The sequence below is a fragment of the Lemur catta genome, chromosome 8, assembly GCF_020740605.2.
Source record: "Lemur catta isolate mLemCat1 chromosome 8, mLemCat1.pri, whole genome shotgun sequence".
Taxonomy (NCBI): Eukaryota; Metazoa; Chordata; class Mammalia; order Primates; family Lemuridae; genus Lemur; species Lemur catta.
The window spans coordinates 28,745,613-28,773,084 of record NC_059135.1 but is presented as its reverse complement, the minus strand read 5'-3'; the positions used below and the strand labels follow the sequence as shown (position 1 = coordinate 28,773,084).

The window sequence follows — 27,472 nt, the reverse complement described above, 5'->3', positions numbered from 1 at the left end:
CTGGTCTCAATTTGTCTGCTCTTTGAAAACCACGGTCTGGTTTCAACCCTGCCAAACTTGGATAGTTGAATTAAAAAAAATAGTGACTGGCAAATCCCAGCAATCCATGAAATTCAGTAGCATCCTTCTAAGGACAATAAACTCAGAAGAGGAAGGAAGCATGAAATTTTTCATGTGCGGTTTCCCAATATAGTGATAGGTACTCTAAAATAAATGTATCAGAATTTATATGCATGTTGGTGTCTTCAGGGCACCCAAGTAGGGCTTACTTATGTTTTCTGTCTGTCTTGATCAGTTTCTTTCATCTGTGTTCCCAAATATCTCAGCTCCCCCATCCATCTCACCTCACCCACTGGCTCTGTTTCACCTCAGTCCTAGTTGAAGTTACAAAGGTTTCAAAAGTCCCAGTACTTCATTGAAAGAGGCTTAGCATTGGTTATCATCCAAGACTTGGGTCCAATGGATTTCACACCACTGGACTCTCACATGGCACCCAATCTTGGGAAACTGCCACTGGACTCCCTCCACACTCAGGCTAGGCCCAGCTTTCCCCCAATCTCTTTTGCTTGGATCTCAGAGAACTGAGTTTCTGCTTTGGCCCTTTTGGCTGCCTTGTTCTGACCAGTCCTTTCCCTGACGCCAGAGGTCCTGACCTGAACTCCACACCTATTTATCCTGGGACCCAGGGCCTCTAAGTCTGTGAGAGACTTTCTGATGAAGAGGCATCTAGTCACTATCTGCCTGGATTCTTGCTTCTTGTGCTCTACTCATCTGCCTGTATGCAACCTGTCTTCCTTGGGCTCTAGTGCTACTGGCTGGATTACGCCTTGTGAAAGTTTGACATGACCCCCAGTCTGGTCCCCCAGGGTCCTGGTGCTCAGCTGCAGTCCTGCACAAGTGGGTAAGGAGACAATCTCTTTCCTATCTCCACTGGCCCTGTGTGGGCTGCGGGGGCAGGATCATGCCTCCAGCTTGAATCCCAAGATATAATATCTCATCGCTTGTTCTAGCAATGCTGCCACTACTAAAAATGTTCTTGGCATTCAAAGGCCTGTAGCCCAATCTTTGCAACATCTTCTAAAGGCAGCACTCGTTTGTTGTTTGAATGTGGATTTGATTTTTCCCCCCAACAATTTCCTCATTGACTGAGGAAAGTTAGTGACCAAACCAGGTGTTTTCCATTTTGTATCAAAGCCAAGACATGACCATAAAGTAATAAAACACGGCATTTTTTTTTCTCCTCTGTAATTCCAAAAGAAGTATCTCAGGGATGTTCTGAACAATGACAGCATCACTGGAAAAATAGAGTCTTCCAGAGTGACGTATTTGAAGAGCTACAGTCATTTGGATTTGCAGTTTTATGTTCACCTTCACATGAAGATGAAGCAATTGAACCTTTCATCACTGAGAAATTTTTGGGACTATAATGAGCTGTGGGAGCCAGCCACCCTTACATTTCTCTGGGATTCTCCTTGTTACACAGTGGAGATGTCTCTTTGAATGCTGCAGTGTTGTATAAAGCTGGAGTGACTAAAAGGGCTCCATGTGCTAAAGAAAGATGAGCCTCTTCTCCTTCTCTTGTCCCTGCCATAGGAGAGGCTGGCATGGTCGAGAGCCTTACATGACGCTTCTGTAGCTCAGAAAGAAAAAAGACCCTTAAGTAGGAATATTACTCTAACATAGAGAAACCAGCCAGAGAATTATTCTCAAATTGTTTAAGATTGGTTCCTCAAGTTTCTATCCATGGTATACTCAAGATCATGTCTAATTTATGTTACTAAATATGCAAATTTCTGGAAATTCTCTGATACCTGATTCTGACAGTTTTTACCCCTGATCTGAAGTCTACTTTGAACTGGAGGTAATCTTGGTATATCTTGTCTGATTTCTGTAATGTTAGAAACTAAGGGCATGCCCTCAGAAAAGGCAAAGTCTGCAGCTGTTGTGAAGCCAGGCTTATACGCCTGCCTTTGAGGGTCAGTTTCTTATTGTCACAACCAATAAGTGTGGATTCCCGTATTCAAGGTCTCAATGAATTAGGGACCAGATAGCTCAGACTATATTAAATAAATTTACCTCCTTCTTCTAAAATTTACCCCACCATGATGGATATGTTTGATACCTTGGTTGTGGTGATGGTACCATGAATGTATGCATTTGTCCAAACTCATCGAGATGTATGCGTTAAATGTGATTTTTTTGTATATCAATTATGTTTCAATAAAACTTCAAAAAGTTTACCCACTAATGCCTCACTCCTATATTCGTTACATAGTCCACTTATTTGAATGTCCAAAATGTGTTTTTTAGTGTGTACATTATCTTTTATAGTGCTCTAGGAAAATTAACACAAGTGCTTTCAGATTATTGCCATGATGATGGGGTACAATATGTTGTGCTGGAGCAATTGATTCTTTGGTTGATATTCTAGAAACTGGTGTGCTCATATAGACCCATCTTGGATTTCAAGTCTCTGCATGAAAAAGAAGAAGCTAAATCCTTATCTTATCTCCTTTAAACTTTTCCAAAACAAGGAATGCCAAAGTGCTGATGACCTGATACATAGTGTTCTATAAACATTAAGAAGATTTAATTTTTATGGTTTATAATATCTTTTCTGTTTTTATGACCATAATATAATACATGTACATTCATAAAAATGTAAAATACAGATAGATAAAATAAGAAAATAAAAATTTTATGTGAAATTATGTAATCACCATTAATGTGTTGCTATATATAATTCTGCATATATTTTCACTTTAATTTTACAAAATGGATCATACTCTAAGTAGGATTTTCTCACCTGCTTTCTTCATTTACATATCATGAAGGGAAAATACACTTTTAATTAAAAATTATTTAGAGCTGAAAGATAGAGATCCTTCCTAATTGAGCCTTCTCATTTCACAGGTGGGAAAATTAAACTCTAGTGAGACTATATAATTAAAATAATTCACATTAAGGAAGCACCAGAACTAGGCCCATAACTAAAACCTATTAAATCCCAAGTAACCACTTATGCATTTTACAGGTGGCCTTCCTTCCTCTGTATATGCTATAACTAAATCCAGCGTGATTAATTGGGATTAGAGAACATGAGAAATTCTTATCTTCCCCTTAAGTGTTTTAGCTTGGCTACATGTTTGCTGGGAAACACAGTGGGAAAGACCAGTTAGCTTAGAATTTATTGAAAATATTTTATGTAAAATAATTTGTGAATTTGTTGATAGGTTTTCATGTTTTAAAGCTTCAAATTGAGGGCTATGTGGAGGAACAACAGGGTTTGAGGCACTGGATCTTGGTAACATCTCAAACTGCTATAAATCTCTAAAAAATTATTATCTAACCCAGTGTCAACAGAAACATGGTTAAATCTGAGTAAGAATTTCCTGACTTTTAGGTTTCTGACTTAAAAAAACCATTTATGCTGCAGTTATTTCAGTTAGACTTTAAGAAATATTCTAAGTCTTATCAATCATGATCAATTTTATTTGCTAAATTTAGTACTAGAGTGACATCTGTATGTTCTTTGTATAAAAACATCAAGCAGAATACCTTTTTGGGGGGGTTTTGTGATATCAAGGTATTTTTGGAATTTTATGAAAGTTCCACCCACAATCAAAACCAATGTTCTCTTACTGTTGATTAGTTCTGTCAGATAGATCAGAATTGATACTTCTTTGAATATATGCAAATTATCTTTCTTTAAAGTTTCTATTTTGTCTTTCTTCCTTTGTTTCATTTATTTCTCATTTCTGTATTTGTCTCATTTTCTTCACTCTTATTCTCTTAAAAATCTTCAGTGTTTTATTTTTCCAGTTTTTCTTTGCTACAAGAGATGTTGAAGTCAATGAGTATATTCAAATTATAAAAATGACATTCACTTATGTAGACATTTTATGATGCTAATTAAAAGAAGGCTGGATATCTGGAGAGAGAGTCAGAGAATTTGGAAGTGATTTATTTTCTCAAATGAAACTAATGGTTCCAAATGACAAGGAAAAAAATTGCATTTACTCAACAATATTATCATAGACTTGGTTACTGAATTTATCCTATAAATCAGGATAACAAATTCCAGTATCAAACATTTAATTTTTCAATATCATAACTTCTTTAAATTGCTCTTTTTAATATCATGATTTAAAAATTCCTAATGAACTTATTTATTCTTACGCTCACAATTGTCTATCTTATTCAAAGGGTGAAATGCAAGGTATGCAGTTGACTGAAGCTTCTTGACCTGCTTATGTTTTAAGAGGACAGGAAACAAATGTTTCTGGTATATTCTACCTGTCAGCATTTCTTAACCAATGGAATAGAAACGTCCTGAACTGCAAAGTTCAAACTTTGTATGTGTCAAGAACTTTACGGAATCAGATTGAATTTAAATGATGTTGAGAAATAACAAAAATATAAGCAATGAATTCCTAAACAGACAATGTCATTGTAGTAACATGATCCTATTAGATGAATACAGAAACTAAGCTCTATGCATGTGCCAGACAAAAACTAAATACCTTAGGTTTTAGTTATAGTGCATTACGTTTATTGTGTTCAGCAGGGCCTGATGTGGCCATGTTAGTGCAATTATTTAGATTCCTACTCACAAATAAAGTGCTGGGCCAGAGATTTTCCTCTTAGAACATAATCCAAGAAATGAGGCCTGCTAAGGAAAATTGCTAAATGTAACCAGCTGCTTCTAAATTATGTTCTCCTAAATCACACTTTAATACAGTTTATTGAGCCAAAGTTCCCTAACATAGCCTCCCTCCATCTCATTTAGTTACTCCACAACTGAATAACCAGTTAGAAAATTGTGCCCAGGAGAAGGCAGAGCTGATGAGCCATATCTCAGAGTCCGGCTGGTGATGGTTTAGTGAGATGTGTGGTCAGAATTGTGAATAATAAGAAATGACCAGCATTTATTTTCGTTGTCTCAGCCTCTTGAGGATATGTCTATGAGTTTATTCTTTTTATAGTCAGAGATAAGTGGAAGTTGGTTACAGATTTTGGCCAGATTACATTCTGAGAAAGCAAAACATATATGGCCAATACATCCTGTAAGACCAATGGTATGCTTTTTAAGATAGTAAATGCCTACTGAGCCTGTCAGTATGACCATTTATTTTTTGTGTGTGGTAAAGTACACATAACATAAAATTTACCATTATAATCAGTTTAAAGTGTACTATTCACTGGTGTTCAGTATATTCACAATGTCATGCAACCATCACCACTGTCTAGTTCCAGAACATTTTCATTACCCCCAAAAGAAATCCCATACTCATCAAGCAGTCATTCCCCATTCTCCCCTCCCCCTAGCCCCTGGAAATCAATAATCTGCTCTATAGATTTGCTTATTCTGAATATTTCCTATAAAAAGAATCATAAAGCACGTGTCCTTTTGTGTCTGGCTTCTTTGCTCAGCATAATGTTTTCAAGGTTTATCTATGTTGTAGCATGCATCTTCATCCCTTTTTATTGCTGAATAATAGTCCATTGTATGGGCAGACCACATTTTATTTATGCATCAGGTGATGGGTGCTTGGGATATTTCCACTTTAGGTTACTGTGATAAGTGCTGCTGTGAGACCATATATATATATATTTTTTTGCTTAAATAGAACCTGATTTGCTGAATTGTGTTTGTGGGTACCCAAGACCCACAGGAAGTTTGGTGGGGCTGGGTTTCAAGTTGCAAACTGGCAGAAAACTAGAGAGCCACACGTCACGTTAGTTCAATAGGTTCTTGGGGAGATGGTGAATGATGGTGAAGTCATATCAAGAAGAGATTTAAACTTGAGTCAAGGGCCCTTAGGTCCTCATCTTGGTTCTGCCATCAACAGGCTCTGTGTGTGCGTGTGTGTGTGTGTGTGTGTGTGTGTGTGTGTGTGTATGATTTGGGTAGATCCTTTCACCTCCCTGAGCCTTTGTTTCTTTGTCTGTAAAATAAGAGAGCAAAACTCACTAGTGTTTCTTCTAGCTCCAGGATTCAATGCCTGGCACAGGCTGTGCAAACAGGCTGTATTTCTCGTCATCTAACACACCTTTTCCCACCATCACAACTGCTATCATACTGCAAAGCAGTAAAGATGCTCCTTTCCTATGCTTAAGGTGTGAGCATAACAGTTTCCTACGAACTGGAAGTGTGAAGGGGGTGAGGGCCTGAAATCTCTGAAATGCAGCAGTCACAGCAGGGCCTGAAATAACACAGCTCAAAATATGAAAACAGTGATTGTCTCCATAACCAAGAAGCTGAAATAAATGCTTGAGGCTGAGATTATACCAGCCACAAATATTATGCAAGAAACGGGTTCCAGCAAAGGTTTGCACTTCCAATGTCGCTCCTTATAGATAGCTAGCAATTTTGGGGGGGGTTGGTGTGTGGGTGGTTTATTCAGCGTTAAAGACAATTTTTAGTCACACTCCAAAGTTTCTTTCTCCTTGCACTAAGGCAAGAAAACATTAGTGACTTGTGAAGTTTCCCCTTTTGTAAAATGGAAATGGTACTGGGTAGTCACACTTGTTCTAAATAGGAATGAGGGACACTCTGAGTGGCCCGTTCAGGTGGGGTGAGCTGTGGTGCATCACAGATCAAATATGGAACTATTTACCCTTCCCTTTCTGTCCATTTCTCCTTAATGATGAAGGAATAAGATCTAAACGTGTGACTCTGGGCAAGCCAATTACCTTCTTAGCATCAGTTTCCCAATCTGTAAAATAAGAGGGTCACCTATTTTGAAAACATTTATTCTTGGCTTTTGATAAAGTCACTTACCTAAATTTATTCATGGCTGGCTGTGTGGTAACACAGCTGACAGGTTAAGGAAAAAACACAATCCAACTTTTATTTTTAGGTATGAGAAGTTAAGGAAATTGAGAGATAATCAGAGATAATAATGGCTAAAACCAGAAATATAAGAACAGACCATCCTCTGTAAGTGGAGATAAGATGTTCAAAAGGATTTAATCCCATAAAGTGAGAAGCTTGGGCAATTAGAACACACATTCCCTGTACAAATTGCTTAGTGACCACAGAGGACTTATTCTGAATATTATATCATTCAAAAATATTTGTTTTCATTTCTATATGAGTAAATCTCTGACAGGCAAGGATTAACCTTCAACTGAAGCAACTTTAGCATTTCATTTTGTCATCCAGACCAGCAAATAAAACTCTGCTTCCCTGATATCTCTATTCCCAGCCAGGGACAATGTAGACTGTAAAGCCAGCAGGAACCTACTCTAGTTCCCCACTAAAAGATTGACAGAAAGTCCCCAGCTCAGAAGCATCCATTGTTACCTGACCTAATGGTGTGGATTATAGTTTCCTAGGGACTGAAAATTCATCCACCATATTTATTTAAGTGGGTTCTTGCCCAGCCCATATTTTCACCCTTTAATGGCAATGAAGCTTAAATTTCTTTCCAGTCACTTTGCATATCATTTCCTTTCTTTTTGACTCTCTTTCAAAGTGAGATGATTGATAGATTCTTCTTCAGCAATCACTTACTTTGGTAGATGATTTTCTTTTTCCTTTGAAGTCGATTTTGAAAGGAGCTGTATAGTGATGAGCTAATTAACACAAAAACACAGAGTATATAACCTTAATTAGGCATGATTGATTATAGGCTCAACGTAATGGGATGTCCTGAAACTGCATGCTATGCAAATATTAGACTTTTCATTCTTCCCATTACATCTGAAACCATCAAGCAAAGGATGTTTTGCAGCATGTACCACAGTCAATGCCAGGTGCAAATTTTTCAACAAGATTGGTTTTTTGGGTGTACTAGTTGGGGAAAGGATCGTAGGACCAGGTCTATAAAAAGAAAAGTTTCAAAAATCTGAAAAGTTGAATTAAGCTCAAAATGAGCTTTACAAACTGAGGACTTCTACAATTAAGTAAAACCACCTGTTACCGTACCTAAACTGTACCCCATCTGGAATTCTGAAGACACTTCTCCGTAGGTAGGCACCACTGTGAATTATGCAAATCTTGAGAGATCTTTCAAATTCAGTAACCACTAAGAGTACTATAAAGCCAATCTGGGGTTTACTCAAGCTATTAGGATATAGGAAGATAGTGAGTAAATGAAGTCACAGTGAATCCCCAAGTCCTAATTTTAGCCAGTTATTTTCATTTTCTTTACCACCAACTTTTTTTTTTAAATTGGAGTGGTAAAAGTAAATATGAAATTGACTTTCCCCTTCCTAACCTGAAGTGAAAATATCCAAGTGGTGTCCTCAGACATTTGGATATTCGACCACTGAATAATTGAGAGCTCATAATACATAATTTTTAGATTATGTATTATATACAGTTGTGAATTTTGGGACTCAGGTGAAAAATAATAAACTATTTGGTTCCAGATACTGATGGAAACACAGGGGCAGAAATTCAATAAATATGAGTATTAGAATAGTTAGTACCTGATTTTATTCTAATGTATAATCTATTCACTAGAGATGATGATGAAAGAAGGGTTTACATAACAGCTGAAGTTTGAAATTCATAACTTTCTCTGTGCTTAAGAGATAAGCTAACATTTACTGAGCGCATACTATATTGTAGGCACAGTGCTCAACAATTTGTTGGCATAGGCTCATCGAATCATTACAATAACGCTGTAAGACAGTTACTATAATCACTCATATTTTACAGATGAGGAGGCTGAGGATCAAAGAAGTTCAAAAATGTCATCCAAGCCACACATCTAGGAAGCAGCAGAGACAGGATTTGAACTCATATCTGTCTGACTCCAGCCATACTCTATAATCACTCTGCTGGGCTCATTAGTACCTATCAGTCCTCTGATTGTCTCCTTACTAGCACTTTCCCCAGAGTTGGAAATTAGATGCAAGATAAATAAAAAGGCCTGAGATCTAAGTGGAAATGCAGAAATTCTCCATTATCTACTAGGTATGAAGGAGGCCCTGGTTAGGTGCTGTGTGTATGGTGAGAGTACAAGTGTTGTGGAAATAGCATTTGGAGTGGGAGCATCAGAATTACACACGACCGACTATAGTAAATACAAACCTGTATGATACAACACATTTACTGTACGTAAGATGATAGGGAAAAAATAAGTACTGGATGGGAATGAGAAGACCAGAATTTAAATTCAGTTATTCTTCAGAGCATGGATCTAAGGAAAGGGGGCGGAAGACAACCTTGAACAAGTCATGTTTCCTCTCTAAATTTCATTTTGCTTATCTGTACGTAGTGTCTACCATATTAATACAGTAGTTGGCCTTATAATTTTTACTTCCAACTTTTTATTTTGAAAAAATTCAAAACTTATTTTTTAAGACTAGTACCATGAACACACACATATATTTCTTCACCTAGATTCACCAGTTGTTAAAATTTTGTCACTGTTTAATTCTTTTTCTCTTTCCCTACTAACACAAACATACACACTTATTTTTGCTGAACCATCTGAGATTTACTTGCCAACATACTGAGACTTAAACCCTGAATACTTCAGCATCACTTAAGAACAAGAATATTTCTCTACACAGCCCCAATACAATGATCACACTGAGAAAATTTAACATTAAGACAATGTTATTATCACATACAGTCTATATTCAAATTTTCCCAAGTGTCTCAGCAGTGTGCTTTACAGTTTATATTTTTTTCAGTCAAGAACCACACATCGAATTTCATTGTCACATCTCCATATTGTTCTTTAATCTAGAATGGTTTTCCAGGTTTTTCCTTTTTAAATCTTTCCTGATATTAACAATTTTGAATATTCCAGGCCATTTGTTTTGCAGAATATGGATTTGTCTGATGATTTCTTCATGCTTAGATTCAGTTTAAATAATTTTGGCAATAATACTACAGAGATGTCGTGTCCTTCTCAGTGCACTGGATCTGGAGGTACATGGTCTCAGAATGTTCCATTATGGGTGATCTTCAGTTGGATCACTTGGTTAAGATAGTATCTGCTAGATTTATCAATTATCTTTTCCCCTTTGCAATTATCAAGTAATCTGTGGAGTGATATATGTGAATGTATCTTTTTCACCAACATTCTTTCACTCAGTGGTTTTCACAACCATTGAATTTTCTTGCTATGACAGAAATAATTTTATAAGAACATAATTAGGAAACCTGTTAAGATCTCTTTGACAGTTCCTATTACAACCCTCATCTCTTCCTATGTTAAAATGTTTTCATTCATTTGTCTGCTCATTTAGCAAATGTCTACAGAGTGCTCATTTTGTGCCTTGGCCTGTGAAATGTTCATCAGTGGCTTTGTGTTTGCCTAAACTGTCTTTAGCTCACATCGCTCCCTGTGCTCCAGTATGCCTATTGGCAACTGCTTTTGGGTCTTTCCACAGGAACATCTACAGATACCTTGAACTCAACATGCCCAAATGGAAGTCATCATTTTCACTTCCTGACCTGCTCTTCCTATGTTATTTATTCCAGTAAATTGCACCTCTGTCTTCTCCATGACCTATAACAAAAAAAGACTCCTATTTGTTGAGTGGCCAGCCATCATAATAGGTCTTTTACACATGTTACATGTACTACCTCATTTAATCCTTGTAATACCTTTAAGAAGTAGATGCCATTGTTTGGGGACATTGAGCTTTCAGCCTCAGGTCAACAAGTAGCAAGCCTTCATGCTGGGATTCAAATCCCATTCTTTTTGACTTCAAAGACTTTGTTTTAGTGTAGTGACGAAGAGTATCACTGGCTTCATATCCTGGCTCCACCACCTATTATGGGGGGTTGGATAAGTCACCTTCACTCTCAATGTCTTGATTTCCTTCTTTGTAAAATGAGGAAAATAATTACCCAATGAGACTTGAATGGGACAAATTGGCAACCAGTTGAACAATTTCTGTAGCACCACAGTACCTCTTAAACCATAATCTGGTGTCATCCTAAACTTCACCCTCCACTTACTGACTGTGGATTAGTCCCATAGGTACCTGTCTTCACAGCTGTCATTACCTTAGTTTAGAGCAGGGGTTGGCAAACCATGGCCCACAAAGCAAATCCAGACTTCATCTGTTTTTGTAAATAAAGTTTTATTGGACTGCAGCCACACCCATTTGTTTACATATAGTCTGTGGCTGCTTTTACCCTAAGATGGCAGAGTTGAGTAGCGGCAACAGAGACTGCAAATTATGATATATTTACTATCTGGCTCCTTATAGAAAGTTTCTAACTTCTGGTGCCTGGGGTATTGCAATAGTTTCCTTATTGGTTTTCCTGGTTATATCATATTCCTCCTTGAACCCATCCTCCCCATACTTCCTCCTGTGAAAAGATGAATTTCCCTAAAATGTGAACTTGGTCATGCCAATTTGCTCCTTATGCTTCATTGGCCCTCACTGCTGAGAGTATCAGCTTTCACCTACTGCTGCTTGTCCTCTGGCCGTGATGAGCTCTCTTTATGCCCTTCCCAGCCTTGGTCCATGCTGTTATTTTTGACTGAATACTCATCTCTTGCCCTTGCCCTCAATAATAAGCTCAGGTTTTCCTCCATCTGAGAAGCCCTTTCTGACATCCACAGGCCAAACCAATGGTTTCTGCTCCTCTACAGTGTGTGTAATACTTCAAGTCCAGCATATATCTCACTCTATCATGATCATGGGTTCAGCTGTCTGTCCCTGCCACTGCTATGGCTTCTTCTTGATGGCAGGGACATATATTTTTCACTTTTTTTTTTTTTAATCTCCAGTGCCCAGTCTGGGACCCGGCCATTAGTAAGCGCTCATTAGGTTGTCATTGCTTATTGGCATTTGAGCTGGGGTTTGAAGGCTTCTATAAGGTGCAAGCAGAGTGTAGAAAAGAGGAAGGGCAGAATAAGCTTCCTGGAGGAGGTGACAGCTTAGTTAAGTCCTGGAGGATGAGAGGGAGGATGAAATAAAATAATGGGAGCAAAAAGGCAATAGGAGCAGCATGGGTACAGGTGATAAGACCTGAAAGAGGCAAGTAGGACAAATGCCAGCAGAGGAAGGGGCCTGTGGGGGAATGATGGGAAAAAGGTCCAGAGCATTAGGTCTGTATTCTTTGAGGTGCATGGACAATGGGAAGCCATGGAAGGGCTGGAGGAGGCAAACACCATATCTGGTACTGCAACTGCCTGTTTGCATGTGAGCCTTCCAGAAGCCCCTTAAGGCATCAACTATGTTTTTGTCTTGTTCATTCAATCTTAAGTGCACACAATTCCTGACATATTTATATGTTCTTAATAAGTGTTTCTTTCATCATTGAAATAGATGAAATGTATTAAAACTTCTCAGACTTAAAGAGGGTCCTCAATGTTTAGTATTCTTTTATTAGATGAAGATTTGTGCCATCTCCAGCTTTTGAAAGTTGAAGAACTCTGGTCATATTTAACCTCAGGTTTTGGATTTTCTGCTTGAAAAATTTTTATTAGGAAAAAGAAGTCTGTCTTACTATAGAAATTTTTAATCTCCTAGATCATTTTGGTTGACTTTTTTTGGACCTTTTCCAACTCTATTTTGTCTTTGTTTAGTTAATGCTTTTAAGAAAATATAAATTCTTTCCTGATCTGAAAAACCAGAGGCAGTTTTTTTCTGCCTCATTTTCCATTTATTTCTTGTGATTTTGGTATTTTCTCTCAACCAAATGCTAAATGGAGTTAGGAGAAATAAACTCTTATTTGAAATGCATGCCAAGGGACTCTTAGAAGGATGGTGCTTCACAGATAGAACATAGTTTTCATTAACAATGCCCAGAGACTAATTCTTCTATTCATTCACTCAAAGGATCAGAGAGCTGGAAACTTAGCAGTTTGGGAGATGTCAATTGAATGAATTGGTGGCAAAAGATGCCCAGTCTGTTGGATAAAATTGGGATTTAGGGGGAGCCCTGCATTCCAGGAAATTCTCCAAGTCTCCACTTAGTTATCCAGATCCTCAAAGTGAATACGAAGCTTCAGTTTCAAATTGAGTACATTTTCCATCCACGGATTGGCTTGTTTTGTTCAGTTTTACTTTGAGTGTTTGAGGTTGTCTTTTCGACGTAACAGCTAAACCCACGGCTTCCTTTCTCGTAAAACCAAAACAAAAAGGCTTTCTATTCAGGTGCCTTCTGTGTGTGCACATGTGTAGTACATACCCGGGATCAAAGCTGTCTATATAAAGTCCTTGATTCTGTGTGGGTTCAAACATATTTCAAAGCTTCAGGATCCCGAAAGGTTTCGCTCTGCTTCCTGAAGACCTCAACACTGTTCCCATAAGGCCATGGCTTGCCTTGGATTCCAGAAGCACGAGGCTCGGCTGGACCTAGCTTGCAGGACCTGGTCCTGCATGGCCTTGTTTTCTCTTCTTTTCATTCCTGTCTTCACCAAAGGTGAGTGAGGCTTTGGGAGCATGAAGGTGGAGGACGTGTTTCTCCCACCTGGGTTTCATTTCTTACAGCAATCAAGGGCAGTGATTTATAGCAAAGCCAGAAGTTAAAGGTAAAATTCTGGTCTCTTGGCTTAGATGCCTCTGTATTCCAAGGCAAGCAGGGGACACCTGGGCAGCAGCAAATAAGCAGAGATATAGCTCACAGAAGAGTGCCAGGTATTTAGCAGGGGCTTAATGAAGCATGTGAGTTGGTTTAGGAGACACGGGCAATTTCAGGCTCTTCTATAAAATTGGAAGAAAATACTGTACAGTTAAGCGATTTAAGACGGAAGGAGATCCTGAATATGTTTAAGCTTGGGTATCAGAGTGAGCTCAAGATTTTCCTTTAAAAAAAACATTGACTTAAGCAAAGCATGGGAAGAATTTCTTTCCTATACAATTCAAGGTTTTAAGGTCCTCTAATTCATTAGTTTTATAAACTAATTTGCCAGCTTGTTTAAAATTTAAGCAAATCATGGGAAGAATGATTTCTTTACTCAACTCAAGGTTTTAATGTCCTCTTAATCAATTCTGTAAATTAGCCAATTATTTAAAAAATGAAATAGTTTGAAATTGCAAACAAAAAAAAAAAAAAGAAGAAAGAAAGGAAGGAAGGAAGAAAGCTGTCAGTCTGTTTGGCATAAGATGCTTAATTGTTGCCTGACCTACATGTGGGTTTCAGATGCAGATCCGTATTTTTCAGATGAAATAAAGCTCTTTAGAAGTTGATACCATGTTTGTTACATGGCTTAGAATAATGAACATTTCCACCGAATCTCAACCTTATCCCTCTCTAGACCTCCTTGGTTAAGAAACTGTGTGGTTTGCACTAAGTAGGAGCTCAAAAGATATTTGATGATTTAATTTGTACTGGGGAAGAAATACTCATGTACATTTTCTTATTTTACATGTTTTGAATATATAAGATTAAATATCCGTAGAAGCATCCAAATTTCCTAAAGGAAATTTATCTCAACCTGTAACTAGGATCCTTCCATGATGGATGCTGGAAAATCGAGTGTGACCAGATGTAGTGGTGATAAGTGAAAGCTCGCCTGGGTGAGGGCAGGACATTTAGTCTTCCTTAGGCATAGAGTCAATAGAACAAAGATTCATCGAGTGCTCATTTGGGCAAGATATAACTAGTGCTTCCAGGAGTTTATGAGCCAAAGGCAGAAGAGGGAGGAGGTATAATTAGCTCACAAATATTTTAATACAGGGCAGAACTTAATTAAGTATCTTAATGGAGTTAGCACAGTACAAAGGATGCCCAGAGGACATCTCTGATAGGGAGAGAGGAGGGTTGGGTAAGGAGACAGTCTAGCCAGCCAGAACTTCTGGGACAGCCAAGACAATGGCTGCTGCCATATTGTTGTCTCTTCTGCAGACAGATGTTACTCAGTACAGGTGCTTGGAGTAAGGGGCTAGCGTCTCTAGTATCAGGTGATTTATAAGCAGGGTGGGGTGTCCTGGAAACTCAGACTGGAGTGATAGATGGGAATTGGATCAGGGAGGACATTGAATGTTATTTATTTTGTTTGTTTTTGCAAGCAGTGTTAGGAAATTGTCAAAGGGTTTGAGAGGATGAGTGACATCATTCAATACAAGTTTGGGGTTTCACTTGTAAGATTGACTAGAGGGAGACCAGATTAGTTACAGGAAGATAATTTGACATGAAGCCACCATTTATTAGAGGACCAACCTCTTTGTGTGGAGAGCAGACCTCCTTTATCCTGTAAAAGCCAGAGGGGAGAAAGAACAAAGGAGCACTAGAGTGTTCAGGAGAAGGAGACAGGGAGGGCAGAGAGGCAGTGGCGGTGGCAGGGGAAGCCCGCAGAAGTTAACAGCAGGGTTGCCTCAACCTAGAGAGGAAACAACCTGGTGCCCTCAGCTCTGTGGCTTCTTTCTTCCGAAGCATCTCCCACTCCACAACAATAATGCTGGGGAAGCGGGTGGCTGGCCTCATGTGCCAAGGCTCAACGACTCCTGGGTGACGGAGGTACAGGGCCAGTTAGATACACGGGCAGAGATTTTTGAGGTATGCTTTGAGAGATAAGGCAAGATTCTGTCCTCAGCCTCCAGAATTCTCCCAACTACTCATCATAGTTCCTGAGCTGTAGTTCCATAGTTCTGTTACAAGCTTAGAATACCAGAGGTGGAAGGCACTTCGATATCATCTCTTCTGATCCCCTCTTACTATATTTGAGAAAAATGAAGGCCCTGGGGGAGGCACAATTTGCCCAAAATTACATATTTCATGATAGAGCCAAGTCTTCTGTTTGCTTTACCAGTGTTCTTCCTGCCACAACCAACTGTCTTGAAAGAGCTATTTCCCAATAAGGAAACTTCTTCATGGCGAGTAGCTGGAAGGCAGCCAAAAGATGGAGGGGTGGCTGAGGTGGGTGGAGAGGAGAAGGGGAAGGGAGGATGATGGGTTTCTTGAAGTGGGGAGAGAAGGGACGGAGGGTAGAGCTGGAGAGGGCTCCTCAGATGTAAACCTGCCCTGGCCAGAGGTCTTGCCAGGGCCTGGCTACAGATGAGCATAAGTTCACTGAGTTCCGTTTGGCTTTTCCGTGTTAGCAATGCATGTGGCCCAGCCTGAAGTGGTGCTGGCCAGCAACCAGGGTGTCGCCAACTTCATGTGTGAGTATGAGTCTTCAGGCAAAGCCACTGAGGTCCGGGTGACAGTGCTGCGGCAGGCCAACAGCCAGGAGACTGAAGTCTGTGCTGCGACATACATGCTGGAGGAGGAGTTGACCTTCCTAGACGATTCTACCTGCACTGGCACCTCCAGTGGCAACAAAGTGAACCTGACCATCCAAGGGCTGAGGGCCAAGGACATGGGACTCTACATCTGCAAGGTGGAGCTCATGTACCCGCCACCATACTATGTGGGTGTGGGCAATGGAACCCAGATTTATGTCATTGGTGAGCAAAGCCATTTCACTAATTTGACACCTTTTGCATTGCTGTCTTCTTTGCATAAAAACAGTTTTGTTCCTTCCTTTGGGTGGGTCATTTGTAGGACTGCGGAAATTCTCTCTAAGCATTCTCTACCACACGGTAGTCTTGCTTATTATGGATGGAGACCTACACAGCATTCTGACTGTAAAATAAAATGAGTTGGGGCAGGTGTTTCTTCTCCTGGCAGGATGGGGCACTTACTCTTACCATCATGAAGTTGGGCCTGTGCTTTTGCTGTGGTATGATACTCCTGGGGAAGTATTCCCAACTAGCTATACTTACCTGTAGCTACCAATAAAAATTAGGTGTGGGCACCAAGGTCTGGAAGCTCTAACTTCTTCCTGTTTCCACCAGTGAGGGGAGTAGGGCCTAAAGTTTGAAACTGTCTCAGGGAGGGTCCGCTGTGTTTTCTGTTGCAGACCCAGAACCCTGCCCAGATTATGACTTCCTCCTCTGGATCCTTGCAGCAGTTAGTTCGGGGTTGTTTTTTTACAGCTTTCTCCTCACAGCTGTTTCTTTGAGCAAAATGGTGAGTGTGATGCTGCCAGTGCACCGTGTTTTATGGGGATACCTTCAGTGGCATCAACTGACCAAACGATGGTGTCGAGTTTAGTTTTCTTGAGATGAAGCAATAGATGGAGAGGAGGAAGGACAGTGGTAAAGAACACGCTAGGACCCAGGCATTGGCCTTTGAGGTTTCAGAATGACTAATATTTTAGATGAAGGTGTTTGATATTGAATGTTTGTGTGCTTCAGAACACGGTTTCAGTTTGAGTAACAATTTGAACAACATGGGGCAGCTGTTTCGCTCTTTATGACAATTGTACAGTAGTGAACAACTCTGAAGCACAAGATTAGGTTGGACAAAGTGTTGCTAGAGAGGACCACCTGGGTGGACTCTAGTCTCCTCCTAAAGGTCCCTCTACTTCACCTGGAAGTCATCTCTTGACGCTACCTTGTGCCTTCCTTGTCCAAGCTGTAGCTGCTCACAGAACGCCTGTCCCCATCATCCAGTCTGCTCGACTGGGGTGTCTTGCCTCCCCTCCAGCCCAGAAAATAAAAGCCTGGCAGATCTAAGTGCCAGAAAAGGCTTTAGACAAGAGACCTCTCAGGTACCTTTAAGATACCCTTAGACAATGGACTACTTTACATAAGCTTAACATCGTCTCTACTATTATCTAAAATTCTATCATTATCTATTCATTGAGTTAAGTGTTGCCCTCCTACTCTCAATCTTGTAAGAATAAAATACTCTTTAGCTCAAAAAGTTTCCTCAATGCTAGGAGAATTAGAAAGAAAAACTGTGACCTGGGCTTCTGCTTAAAGGGCAGAAAGCAAATATGAGGGTAGAGGAGTACATCTGGGCCCCCCCCCTCCCTCCCTCCCTCCCTTCTCCTCCTCTTGTTCTCTTTCTCTCTTTCCCTCTTTCTCTCTCTCTTGCTCGCTGTCTCGTACACACACAGACACTTTATTCCAAGATCCTCTACTCAGCCCGACAGCGATGTTCTGTTGCTGTGAATTTCTTTCTACCTCATTTACTGCAAACTACCACGCTAACCAGTAGACTTGATCTCAATTCAGTAAGGTGATAAATACTGGGAACTAATGCAGACAGAGAAAAAGTAATAAAAAGCATACGAGAAGCGGGGATGAGAAACACAACGAAAGTACTAAAGTTTATTACCTTATCAAGCTTGTCTCCTCGCTGACGAGATCTGGTCAATGATCATAGGCCTTCTGGAGGTTCTTTGTGGAGCTTTCTCAAATTCTCTTTCTCCTACCTTCCAGTCAAGGCAAATGATGGCTATTTTACATCAAAATCACAGTTATTTATCTAAAGTGAATTTTAATAGCTGAATCAAGAAAATCTCTTGGTGTTTAAAATTCTGTATGTTGTGAGCATTCATTTTCAATATTTGTTGAGTCCTATTATGGTTAGAAATGGCTTCTGTTATTCTTCAATAATAATTACTATTTCTTTTTTGTGTTTGGCAGCTAAAGAAAAGAAGCCTTCTTACAACAGGGGTCTATGTCAAAATGCCCCCAACAGAGCCAGAATGTGAAAAGCAATTTCAGCCTTATTTTATTCCCATCAGTTGAGAGACCATCATGAAGAAGAAAGACCATATTCCAATTTCTAAGAGCTGAGGCAATTGTAACTTTTTTTTTTTTTTGCTATCCGGCTATTTTTATTTGTTTGTATATTTTGGGGGGAATTCATCTCTCTTTTATATAAAGCTGGATGCAGAACCCAAATTAAGTGTACTACAATTTAAAGCAAAGGAGCAGGAAAACAGAGGCAGAGGTTTCTGTCACGTCAGATCCATTTTTACTAAAAGCATCACTCGGGATCAATAAGGGGACACAGCATTATGATGTGGGGTCAAGGAATTAAGTTGGGGGACAGTACAGTCCAAAGAAAGGGAAGGAGGCGAGTGCAAGAGAGGTCTATATTGTACACCCCTTGTGTTTATGTGCGAGACGTTTTATAGCTGAAATGATCTTTTTGAGTTAAATTTTTATGCTGTGTTTTTTTTTTTGGAAAAAAACCAATGTACAATTACACCAAGACTTTAAAAATACTCACACTGCTATGTTTTAGCTAGTGATTACAAAAGTTGTATTGTACCAATATGTATTTTTTTTTATTTGATAGTATTGTGCATGGGGCCACGTGTGCTTTTGTGTATTTGCTGATGGTTTGAATATGAACACTATATGGCACTTCCCAGCGTTGTGTCCCAGGGAAGTTCTGTGGAGGAGCTCAGGACACTAATATGCCAGGTAGAATACAGGGTCACATGCTTGCTGGCTTGGAAACTGGATAAGGTCGTGGCAGTACTCAGTTGTACCGAATTGGTGTTGACATGTGCTTTGGGCTTTTACACTGGCTCCTTTCAATGGTTTGCAAGGGAGCTGAAGCTGGTGGGATCTGAGTTAACTCTACAGAGCTGTTGTCAAGACAATGGCTCACTCCAGACCTGTAGGCATGGCCTTCTAGGAAGTTCAAGTTCAATGGGCCCAATTCCTTATAAACACATGGTTAATGCCACAGACAGAGGAAAGCAGCAAGTGGCAGAACAGGGTGCATGAAGGTTTCTGAAAACTAACACTTTTGGTGTTTTTAAACTCAGTATTTTCCATGAAAATGCAACAACATGTATAATGTTTTTAATTAAATAAAATTCTGTAGTGGTCGTTTTTCCGAGTTGTCTTTATTATCCTTGCATTTGAGCTTGTTTCTGATTGATCCGTGAAGCAGTTGGTGGCATCTCCAATATTAGAGATACTGGAAACAAATTGGAAAAACACAAAAGGGCAAATACTACTTCATGAGTAAGCTTTGCACCAACCTATTACCTGCAAGCCATTCTTGGAAGGAATCCATCCTCTTTCCTTTTGATTTCTTCACGTTATTTGGGATATAACGTGGGTTAACACAGACATAGCAGCCCTTTGTAAACGACCTGGCCTGCTCTTTAACACAGGCTCTTCGCCTCCTCTTTCTTACCCACAGCTTTCTCAGCTCAGCTCTCACGCTGGTTTTAGTTGCCATGACAACTCCAGTGTTCTAACCGTGCCCCTTGCAGCTATTTTGATTTTGCCTTCCTGGCAAATGGAACTTATCCTTGTGTCTTCCAAGTGTACTATTTTGCAAATGTGGGGAAAACACTCCTCCAGTCCCCTTTGCTATCAGCTGGCAGACCTGGGCCTGGCCCACTGAGCCCTCTGTGATTCTCGGTTAACCAATGTGTAGCCTCAGCCTGCTTGGTTTCACTTAAGGTTTCTTATTCTTGACCTCCACATCCTGTTATGGTCATGTGCAATGATTCTCAGTGAGGTCAGGGATCACCTTTAACTGAATCCATTAGGTCACTTCTTAAAAACACTAATTAAAGTGCTTAACCCCAGATGCACTGAATCAGAATCTTTGGATGGTGGGGCCAGGAGTTTGCACTTCCAGAATGCTCCCCAGTGCTTCTTATGCCCATCAAATTGTGAGACTTGCTGTTTAGGCAGGTTTCGCTGTCTGTGTCTCTTTCTCTGTCTCTGTCTCTCTCTCTTCCCCTTGCTATTTCACTTGTTCACTCTTGTTCTCTCTCTTTTTTTTTTCCCAGCAAGTGCTAATAAAAAAATGAAACAGCACATAAGAAGCATTCCATTAAGGTTTGTTAAATAAAAATAAAAAGATCTTTCAAAGCTGGGTAATGGCTATTACGTAGAATGAACTCCTACTATGTGGAAGATTTCTTGCTCTCTTGGCCTATGGACAGTAGCCGCAAAGAAACACACAAATTAGGACCCCAAATGGATAGTATGATAACATTTCTCTTTTCCATAGTTGATGGCAGATCTAAGTGACAGAGAGGGCTTTAGACAAGGGACCTCTCAGATACCTTTAAGATACCCTTAGACAATGGACTATTTTACATAAGCTTAACATCTTCTCTACTATTACCTAAAATTCTACCATTAGCTATTCATTGAGTTAAGCATTGCCCTCTTACTCACTCTCAATCTTGTAAAAATAAAATACTCTTTAGCTCAAAAAGTTTCCCCTATGATAGGAGAACTGGCAAGAAAGACTGTGGCCTGGGCTTCCACTGAAAGGGCAGAAAGCAAACGTGAGGGTAGAAGAGTGCATCTGGGCACCAAGGGAAAACTTCTTCTAATACCCATTTTGTTTATGAGGGTAGATCCCTTGCCTGCAGCACTCAGAGAGGTGCACTGCCCTCAAACCAGAGGACCAACTGTCTCATGGCATTCCAACCTTCGTTACCATCTCCATCTCTGGGATCAGGGTCCTGGGGAAGCCCAAAGATTCTGTACGTTTAAATGGGGCCTGGTCTACCATGCAGAGGGAGCTATGGAGCTATAACTTCCTCCCTGGAACCACTTGTCCCAGGCAGGAATGGGGATGACAAGGGGAGCAGAATAGAGCTACCAGAGGCATTAGTGGCAGCTCCTCCTCCTCCATGCATGCCAGCACCGGCCTCTGCTCATTGTGCTTCCTCCAACATGGTACCCTCATTTCTGCACCTTCCCATTTCCCCATTCCTCACCTCCAAATATCTTAATCCCTCATTCTCATATCCATTAAGACTAATCTCAGATTTTGCCTGCATCATCAGATTTGCTGACACTTAAAGCCCATGTGGATTTGTCCCCTTCTGTTTCATAGCTACACTTGGTTTCATCTCTAATAATTTCAGATGTGCATGTCTTTTCTGCCTAGTTTGATCAGGAATTTCTCCAAGACAGGGATAAGCACAGCTTTAGTGATACTGTAGATGCTCACATAAATGGATTGAATAGTTGGGGAGCTAGGACATCTGGGACTCTGGGAAGCACAACTGTCTTCTGTGTAGAACCCACCTGTGTTTTCTTAGGCGGCCTCAGTCTAATCTCTTTCCTGTTTGATTAGCAGAACTATGTGTAGGTCAAACTCATCTTTTGGCTTAAACCTTTAAGACTCTGGAATGTGAGCTCCAGCTTGCTACCCTGCCCCACACGTTCGTCTTTTATCTTAATCCAGTCTTAATTCTAATCTTCATTTATGCAAATTCTCATCTTTATTCTCTTTTCACTCTTTTGAACTGTGGGTTGTTGCTAAAACTGACTATATTTGCATACTCTGTGTGAGCCTTCTTCCATATCCACAGTTAATACCCACTTAATTTAACTTAGTTGGGATTGAATTTGTAAAATGTTGATGTCATTGTGTTGTTAATTGGAACAAAGCCAGTTAAGAAGTTTCAAGAATTTTTAAATTGAAGTTATTATTTTGGGAGGTCCCAAAGCAAAAGAGAAAATGGCTTTCTCTGGAAAGTTATTCCTATTAACTCACTTCTTTTTTTTGTACCTGATTAGGGCCATGACTCAGTCTCCTTAGAGGGCTTGTTTTATTTTGTACACATTTGTGTCTCATCTCAGGTCAATTTTCTCTGTTTTCTTGAGAAATATGATACACCCTACCAGTGGAAAGGGAGAAAACGTTCTTTCTTTTCTCTTTTATGTTTCCTTGGCTATGGGCTGGGATAGGGGTTAGTAGATAGGTATGCCAGATTCAGCAAACGCCCCCACCAAAAAAAAAAAACAAAAAAACAAAAAAACAAAAAACCCCAGGATGCCTTGTATTTGATCTGACAACCTAAACAGCCTAAATAAAAATGTGCTGGAAACCCATCTTCAGAAGTTTCTGGGCAAGAACAACCTGAGCCTGTGACTGCAGTTTCAACTCTAACACAATCTCCAGTTCCCACTGTGGGCACATCTGGGATGGCTGCTGTGTCATTGGAGGCTAACAGGGCCTGCAGAGGAGGTGGCAATTTGTCTTCTAAGTAATCTTCTTAGAAGAAGTCAGCCCACTCTGGTGTGTATGGCAAGGAGTCTGACTTTCAGACCCTTCTTGGAAATTTTTGCTTTCATGGGTGCACTCTATTATAGCTCTTCTTACATTTATTGTACACAACAATCATCTGGAGCATTTGGGGAAAAAATGCAAAGTGATGTGCATCAGGCCCAGAGCTTCTGATTTATAAAATCTGAGGCAAGGCCTGGGGATTTTAATTCTTCAGTGAGTCTTGGACCACTCTTTTAGAATCCCTGGTCTAACTCAGGATCCTACCATCAGAGATGATTAGGACTAGAGAAGGGATCTTGGAAATTTCCTCACATTTTAGAAGAAAATAAGGCTCAGAGACATCAGGAAACTCATTCAAGGTTATAGATTTGGACCAGGACTTGAAGCAGGCTAAGAAGCCAGATCTCCAGACTTTTGCATCAGGGCTCCGCAGTGGGTGACACTGTGAAACTTTCTGCCCAGGAACTGTCCTTTCCAGGCTGCTACTGGAGTGCCACTACCAATACTCCAGGCTGTCCCCAGAAAACCAGCTTTTCCTCCCACTTCCATCCCAACTGTTCCTGTTAAACCTCCATGTGATCATCACCACCATTGCAAAGGAGTCCCAAGTGGCCCAGCCTGTCCTTAGTAATCCTACAGAAGAATGCTGCAGGGGAAAACACGAAGCAAAATCTGCCAATAGTCCGTCAGCAAAGCCTGGAGCGCCCCGAGAAAGCATCTATGTTCTGCTGGAAGCCCTGTAACAACCCACTGAGATGATACGTGCTCTTTTTAATCACACACAATCAGGTTACCATAACAACAACAGTGTTTCAAAAACATGATATTGGTCACACAAAGTGATATTATCTATTGAAACAAAAAGAGAAGGCTCTCTCTGGGAGGAATGGTACAATAGGAAATATATTTCAGGAGGCTATTTCAAGTTTTAGAAAGCAACACAAATGACTTTCTCCTGAGTAGTGTGTTTCTGAAGGACAATCTCCTTTTCCTTCTTGCTTCACCTTGACAACATTTTAGTCCATGCTGCATGCAGCCCACCATTAGTTTATTTTCTTCAACTTGTTAAAAACAAGTTTTGCTTTGCTTCTTTGTAGTTCGCTTGCAACTCAAACATAGTCCCTGGTCTCCTGTGAGCATCTATTAGCCCCTGGCATTGTGGTGAACGTTATCTTTAACCACAGCTGGATGTTAGGAACAGGAAACTTGGGTTTGTGACTGAAGGTGAGCATGCTCTTGTATTCCTTTCCTATGGAGAAAGCCGCCATGCTAGACACAGTTCCCGTGCTCCTTATTCTGAATGCAGAGAGAAAGGAAATCAAGTTGCAAAGCCTCCAATACTGCACGAATGGAGGTACGTTAGCTAAAGCAATTCCCACAGTATCCCTGCAGTAGGGCTTCTGCTATCATTCTCCATTTCACAGATGATGAAACAGGTTCGGAAAGGTTTTATTACTTGCCCAAAGCCACATAGTCAATGGCAGAGTCAGGATTAGTGTTGAGGTTTAATTTCAAAGCCCATGTTCTTTTCGCTGACCGTATCTGAGTTCTGAGGGTTTCCTGCAAAAGGAAAGGAGACAAATGGCAAGTGAATGGGGATCAAAGAGCTGGGAAAGTAAAGCACCTGTCATGAGGGTTACAAATCGGTGTTGGAATAAGCAAATATTCTTTTGGATGAATGTTTTTAAAGGTTTTCTGAAAGGGCTTATTATGAGATTAACCCCAGCAGCTGAGAGTTATAACCAGAGAGAGAGGAAAACAGGAAGGTGGAGACATGTAAAGGTGGACCACTGGATTCAATCCCCAGTTTTAACAGTAGCTAGCTGTTTTCCCATAGCTGCCTCCCATAGCTTCCTTCCCATAGCTGTCTTCCCATAGCTGCCTCCCATAGCTGCCTCCCATACCTGTCTTCCCATAGCTGTCTTCCCATAGCTTTCTCCCATAGCTGCCTCCCATCCTCTGGTGCTGACGTCAGCACCGCGGTGTTGCTGGCTGGAAAACCTTCCTGGCCCTCAGTATTATAGCTTCTCATATTGAAGCTTGGCTCAGAGATGGGGGAAAATGGAAACCATTAACACAGCCAGTGAGAAGTTTTGATCCTCATATAACCTGCAGCATGTTCCCTGTGCAGCAGGACTGGGGGTTAGGGGGGTGGTGTTTGAAAAGAAGGGAGAGTCTTTGAGTCAAGGTTGAGAGGTACTGGGAAATAGCAATGAATCTCTTCGAGGAATAAAGATGGAGAACAAAAGCAAAAGACAGAGGCCTGAAGATTTCCTCAAATGGCAAATGAAGTGAACCAGTGTTCTGTGAATAAAATTATAGATCCGGGCCCAATGCCACAGGACACATAGAAGATTGAGAGAAGCCCAGGTCAGAACCACGGGACCAGCCAGCAGAGTCTGTGATGGGGGTAGCTATGCAGAAGAAATGTCTACTAGAAGTTGAAGTGTGGGATTATCTGGGGCCAAAACAGAAGAAGACCTTCCCTGGTGGGAATGGGTGTTACAGGCAATGATGCCACCTGGATGAGTGGTGGTGGAGGCAGGTACATGTGTGGTGGCAGCTGATGATGGGGGGACAGTGGCAGGGAGCATCCCAGCGGAACTGCTGAGTGCTTCAAGCCTGTGCAAAGCTGCGTCGTGTGGACTGCATGTGTGCCAATTCGAGTGTAAGTGGCATTTGTAATTTGAGCCTGAGAAGAGATGATTCAAGGATGACGTGATGGCTGTGTGCAAGGCGTGAAGGGCTGTCCTATGAAAGATGGAGTGGATTTGCTTTGTGGGCTTGGGCTTCCTGGAGCCCTCAGCTCTGGTGTTCTGCAGAGGCACGTGATGGAAGGGGGCGTTAGCATTATTCTTCTTCCGATACTGGGCTTGGATCCAGAGTCAGGGAGAGTGCATTGGATCCTGTCCTGTTGCAGGCTGGCTTGGGGCAGGCCTGCTGGATCCTCACCAATAGCAGCTGGCAGGTAAGGGAAGGAATCAGAAGACAGGGTGGGGCAGGGGGATGGGGAAGCAGACCTGGTTGAAGGGCTGACACCTGCTGGGTGGGCAGTGCTCCTATGGCCTGCATCTGAGACTTGTGATGGGTTCAGGCTCCATTCAGGCAGTGCTACTGTCCACAGAGGTCTAACTTGGCATAGCAGCAAAGGATATGGTAGGAAATACCCAAACAAGGTCTGCTGACCTTCTAGTGGGTTAATTGGCTCACATTAGGATTTCTGCCAACATTTGGAAGTACGGAGCATAGAATCCCATGCTCAGGAGGAGTCTAGGCAGGGTGTCAGGGAGAATTGCAATGCTTGGCAAGTACAGTGAGGCCAACATCCAGCTGAATTCCATAAACTGGGGAGAACCACATGCTCCTGGAGACCTTGCCTGGAGATATTGCTGTAGGCTGAGTTCTGGCTTAACTGCTGGGCCACTGATCCCAGCCACATCCTAAAAATCCTTTCAACACAGTTTTCTAGAGAACCATGGACAGTCATCACAGTTGACACTCAAGATTTCACTGATAACTCCGGGGATTTTTTTAACCACTTTCTACTTTTTCTAAGACCCAGTTCAAGCGTCCCTTCCTTTGTTGAAGCCTCCCTAAACCCTCGCACATGGTTACTCTTACCACATTTGGTCCTTTAATCTTTAAGCTCTTGCCACTCTGCAGTATCAATGTTCATTTGTGGCCTTTTCTCTTCTCTAGACGGAACTAGCCCTTCTCATATTTGTCTGCTCAAACTTTTAGATAGGAAGTTATTATTTCTATTTTGGTCACATAATTTGCCCCAGATCTCATCATATTAAGAGGCAGAATGGATTTGAATTCAAGTCAGTCTGCTTTCAAACCCTGTGGTCTTTTCCTGAAGTCCTGCCATCAATGGTGTACCCTTCAGCACATGGGCACGGGCTCAGGAAGGAGGAAACAAGGCTGTGTTTGGGAGCACAGACAGACGTATAAGGGATTTCATGGCTGCTCAGGAAGTGGAGTTCCCTGCTCTATCCTTAGAAATTTCCATCTTCTGTGGCGCATTACATACACTGGGATCAAACTGGTCTTGAGGAATCTGACTTTTGACAACCGTTCTGACACTATTGTCTTATTCAGTTGCAGCTGAACTATTTCTGTCTAACGTGGCTGCCTAACGTACAAACTGTTTCAAATTAGATGTCTTTTTGCCTAGTGAAACTGAGAGAATTATTTTATAATCACACTCTCCGGAAAAAAAATAGTCATTGGAAATTTTTAATAAAAAGAATGTGGTAGAAACAGAATTTAAGTCACGGATTGGAAAACATGCAGCAAAATCTTTATTCACTAGCCTCTACAGTATTCCGTGACCATCTGTGGAAATTTGTAGGTATTGAATTAGATATAGGCTGGTTTTTCTGTTTGCAGAACCTAACAGAAACCTAATTGAAAACCGCACAGCAACACCATAAAACCAAATGTGTTATTTGTTCCCTTTAAGGTCAAAATGCATGCATAATGTAAAGAAAATTACTTGCTTTGGTCCTAGAACAAAAACACCCTGTTAATATTTTTATTAAATATTGAACATTTCTAAGAGACAGGAATATAAATGTAATCGTCTACCCCAGAGTCTAAATTATATTCAAGAGTGATTATAATAGGGACAAAGGCAGGGTGTGTACAAGGTTAGTCTTATTTTACTTATATTCTACCATTTAAAGGTTTTCCTGCGTATAGACTTACATGTCTATGTTCAGTTCCCTAAAAATGACTGGTTGCAGGCCT

At 40.8% G+C, this 27,472-nt stretch overlaps 1 protein-coding gene across 2 annotated transcripts; it reads left to right on the top strand.

The window, feature by feature from the left end:
• Positions 1–13,088: 13,088 nt before the first annotated feature.
• CTLA4 (cytotoxic T-lymphocyte associated protein 4) lies at positions 13,089–19,551 on the top strand. Of its 2 annotated transcripts, XM_045558708.1 has the most exons (4): positions 13,089–13,354; positions 15,973–16,320; positions 16,776–16,885; positions 18,352–19,551. In XM_045558708.1, exons 1-4 carry the CDS (start codon positions 13,246–13,248, stop codon positions 18,454–18,456), a joined length of 672 nt encoding a protein of 223 aa, XP_045414664.1. In that variant the 5' UTR covers positions 13,089–13,245; the 3' UTR covers positions 18,457–19,551. The 2 variants fall into 2 exon arrangements, with proteins under 2 accessions (XP_045414664.1, XP_045414665.1); XM_045558709.1 differs by lacking the exon at positions 16,776–16,885 and having other exon boundaries at positions 13,165–13,354.
• The last annotated feature ends 7,921 nt before the right edge of the window (positions 19,552–27,472 follow it).

Coding starts and splice junctions, on each gene's coding strand:
- CTLA4 (XM_045558708.1), top strand. CDS start 13,246: ATGGCTTGCCTTGGATTCCAGAAGCACGAGGCTCGGCTGGACCTAGCT. Junction 13,355..15,972: donor CATTCCTGTCTTCACCAAAG/GTGAGTGAGGCT, acceptor TTTCCGTGTTAG/CAATGCATGTGGCCCAGCCT. Junction 16,321..16,775: donor AACCCAGATTTATGTCATTG/GTGAGCAAAGCC, acceptor TTTCTGTTGCAG/ACCCAGAACCCTGCCCAGAT.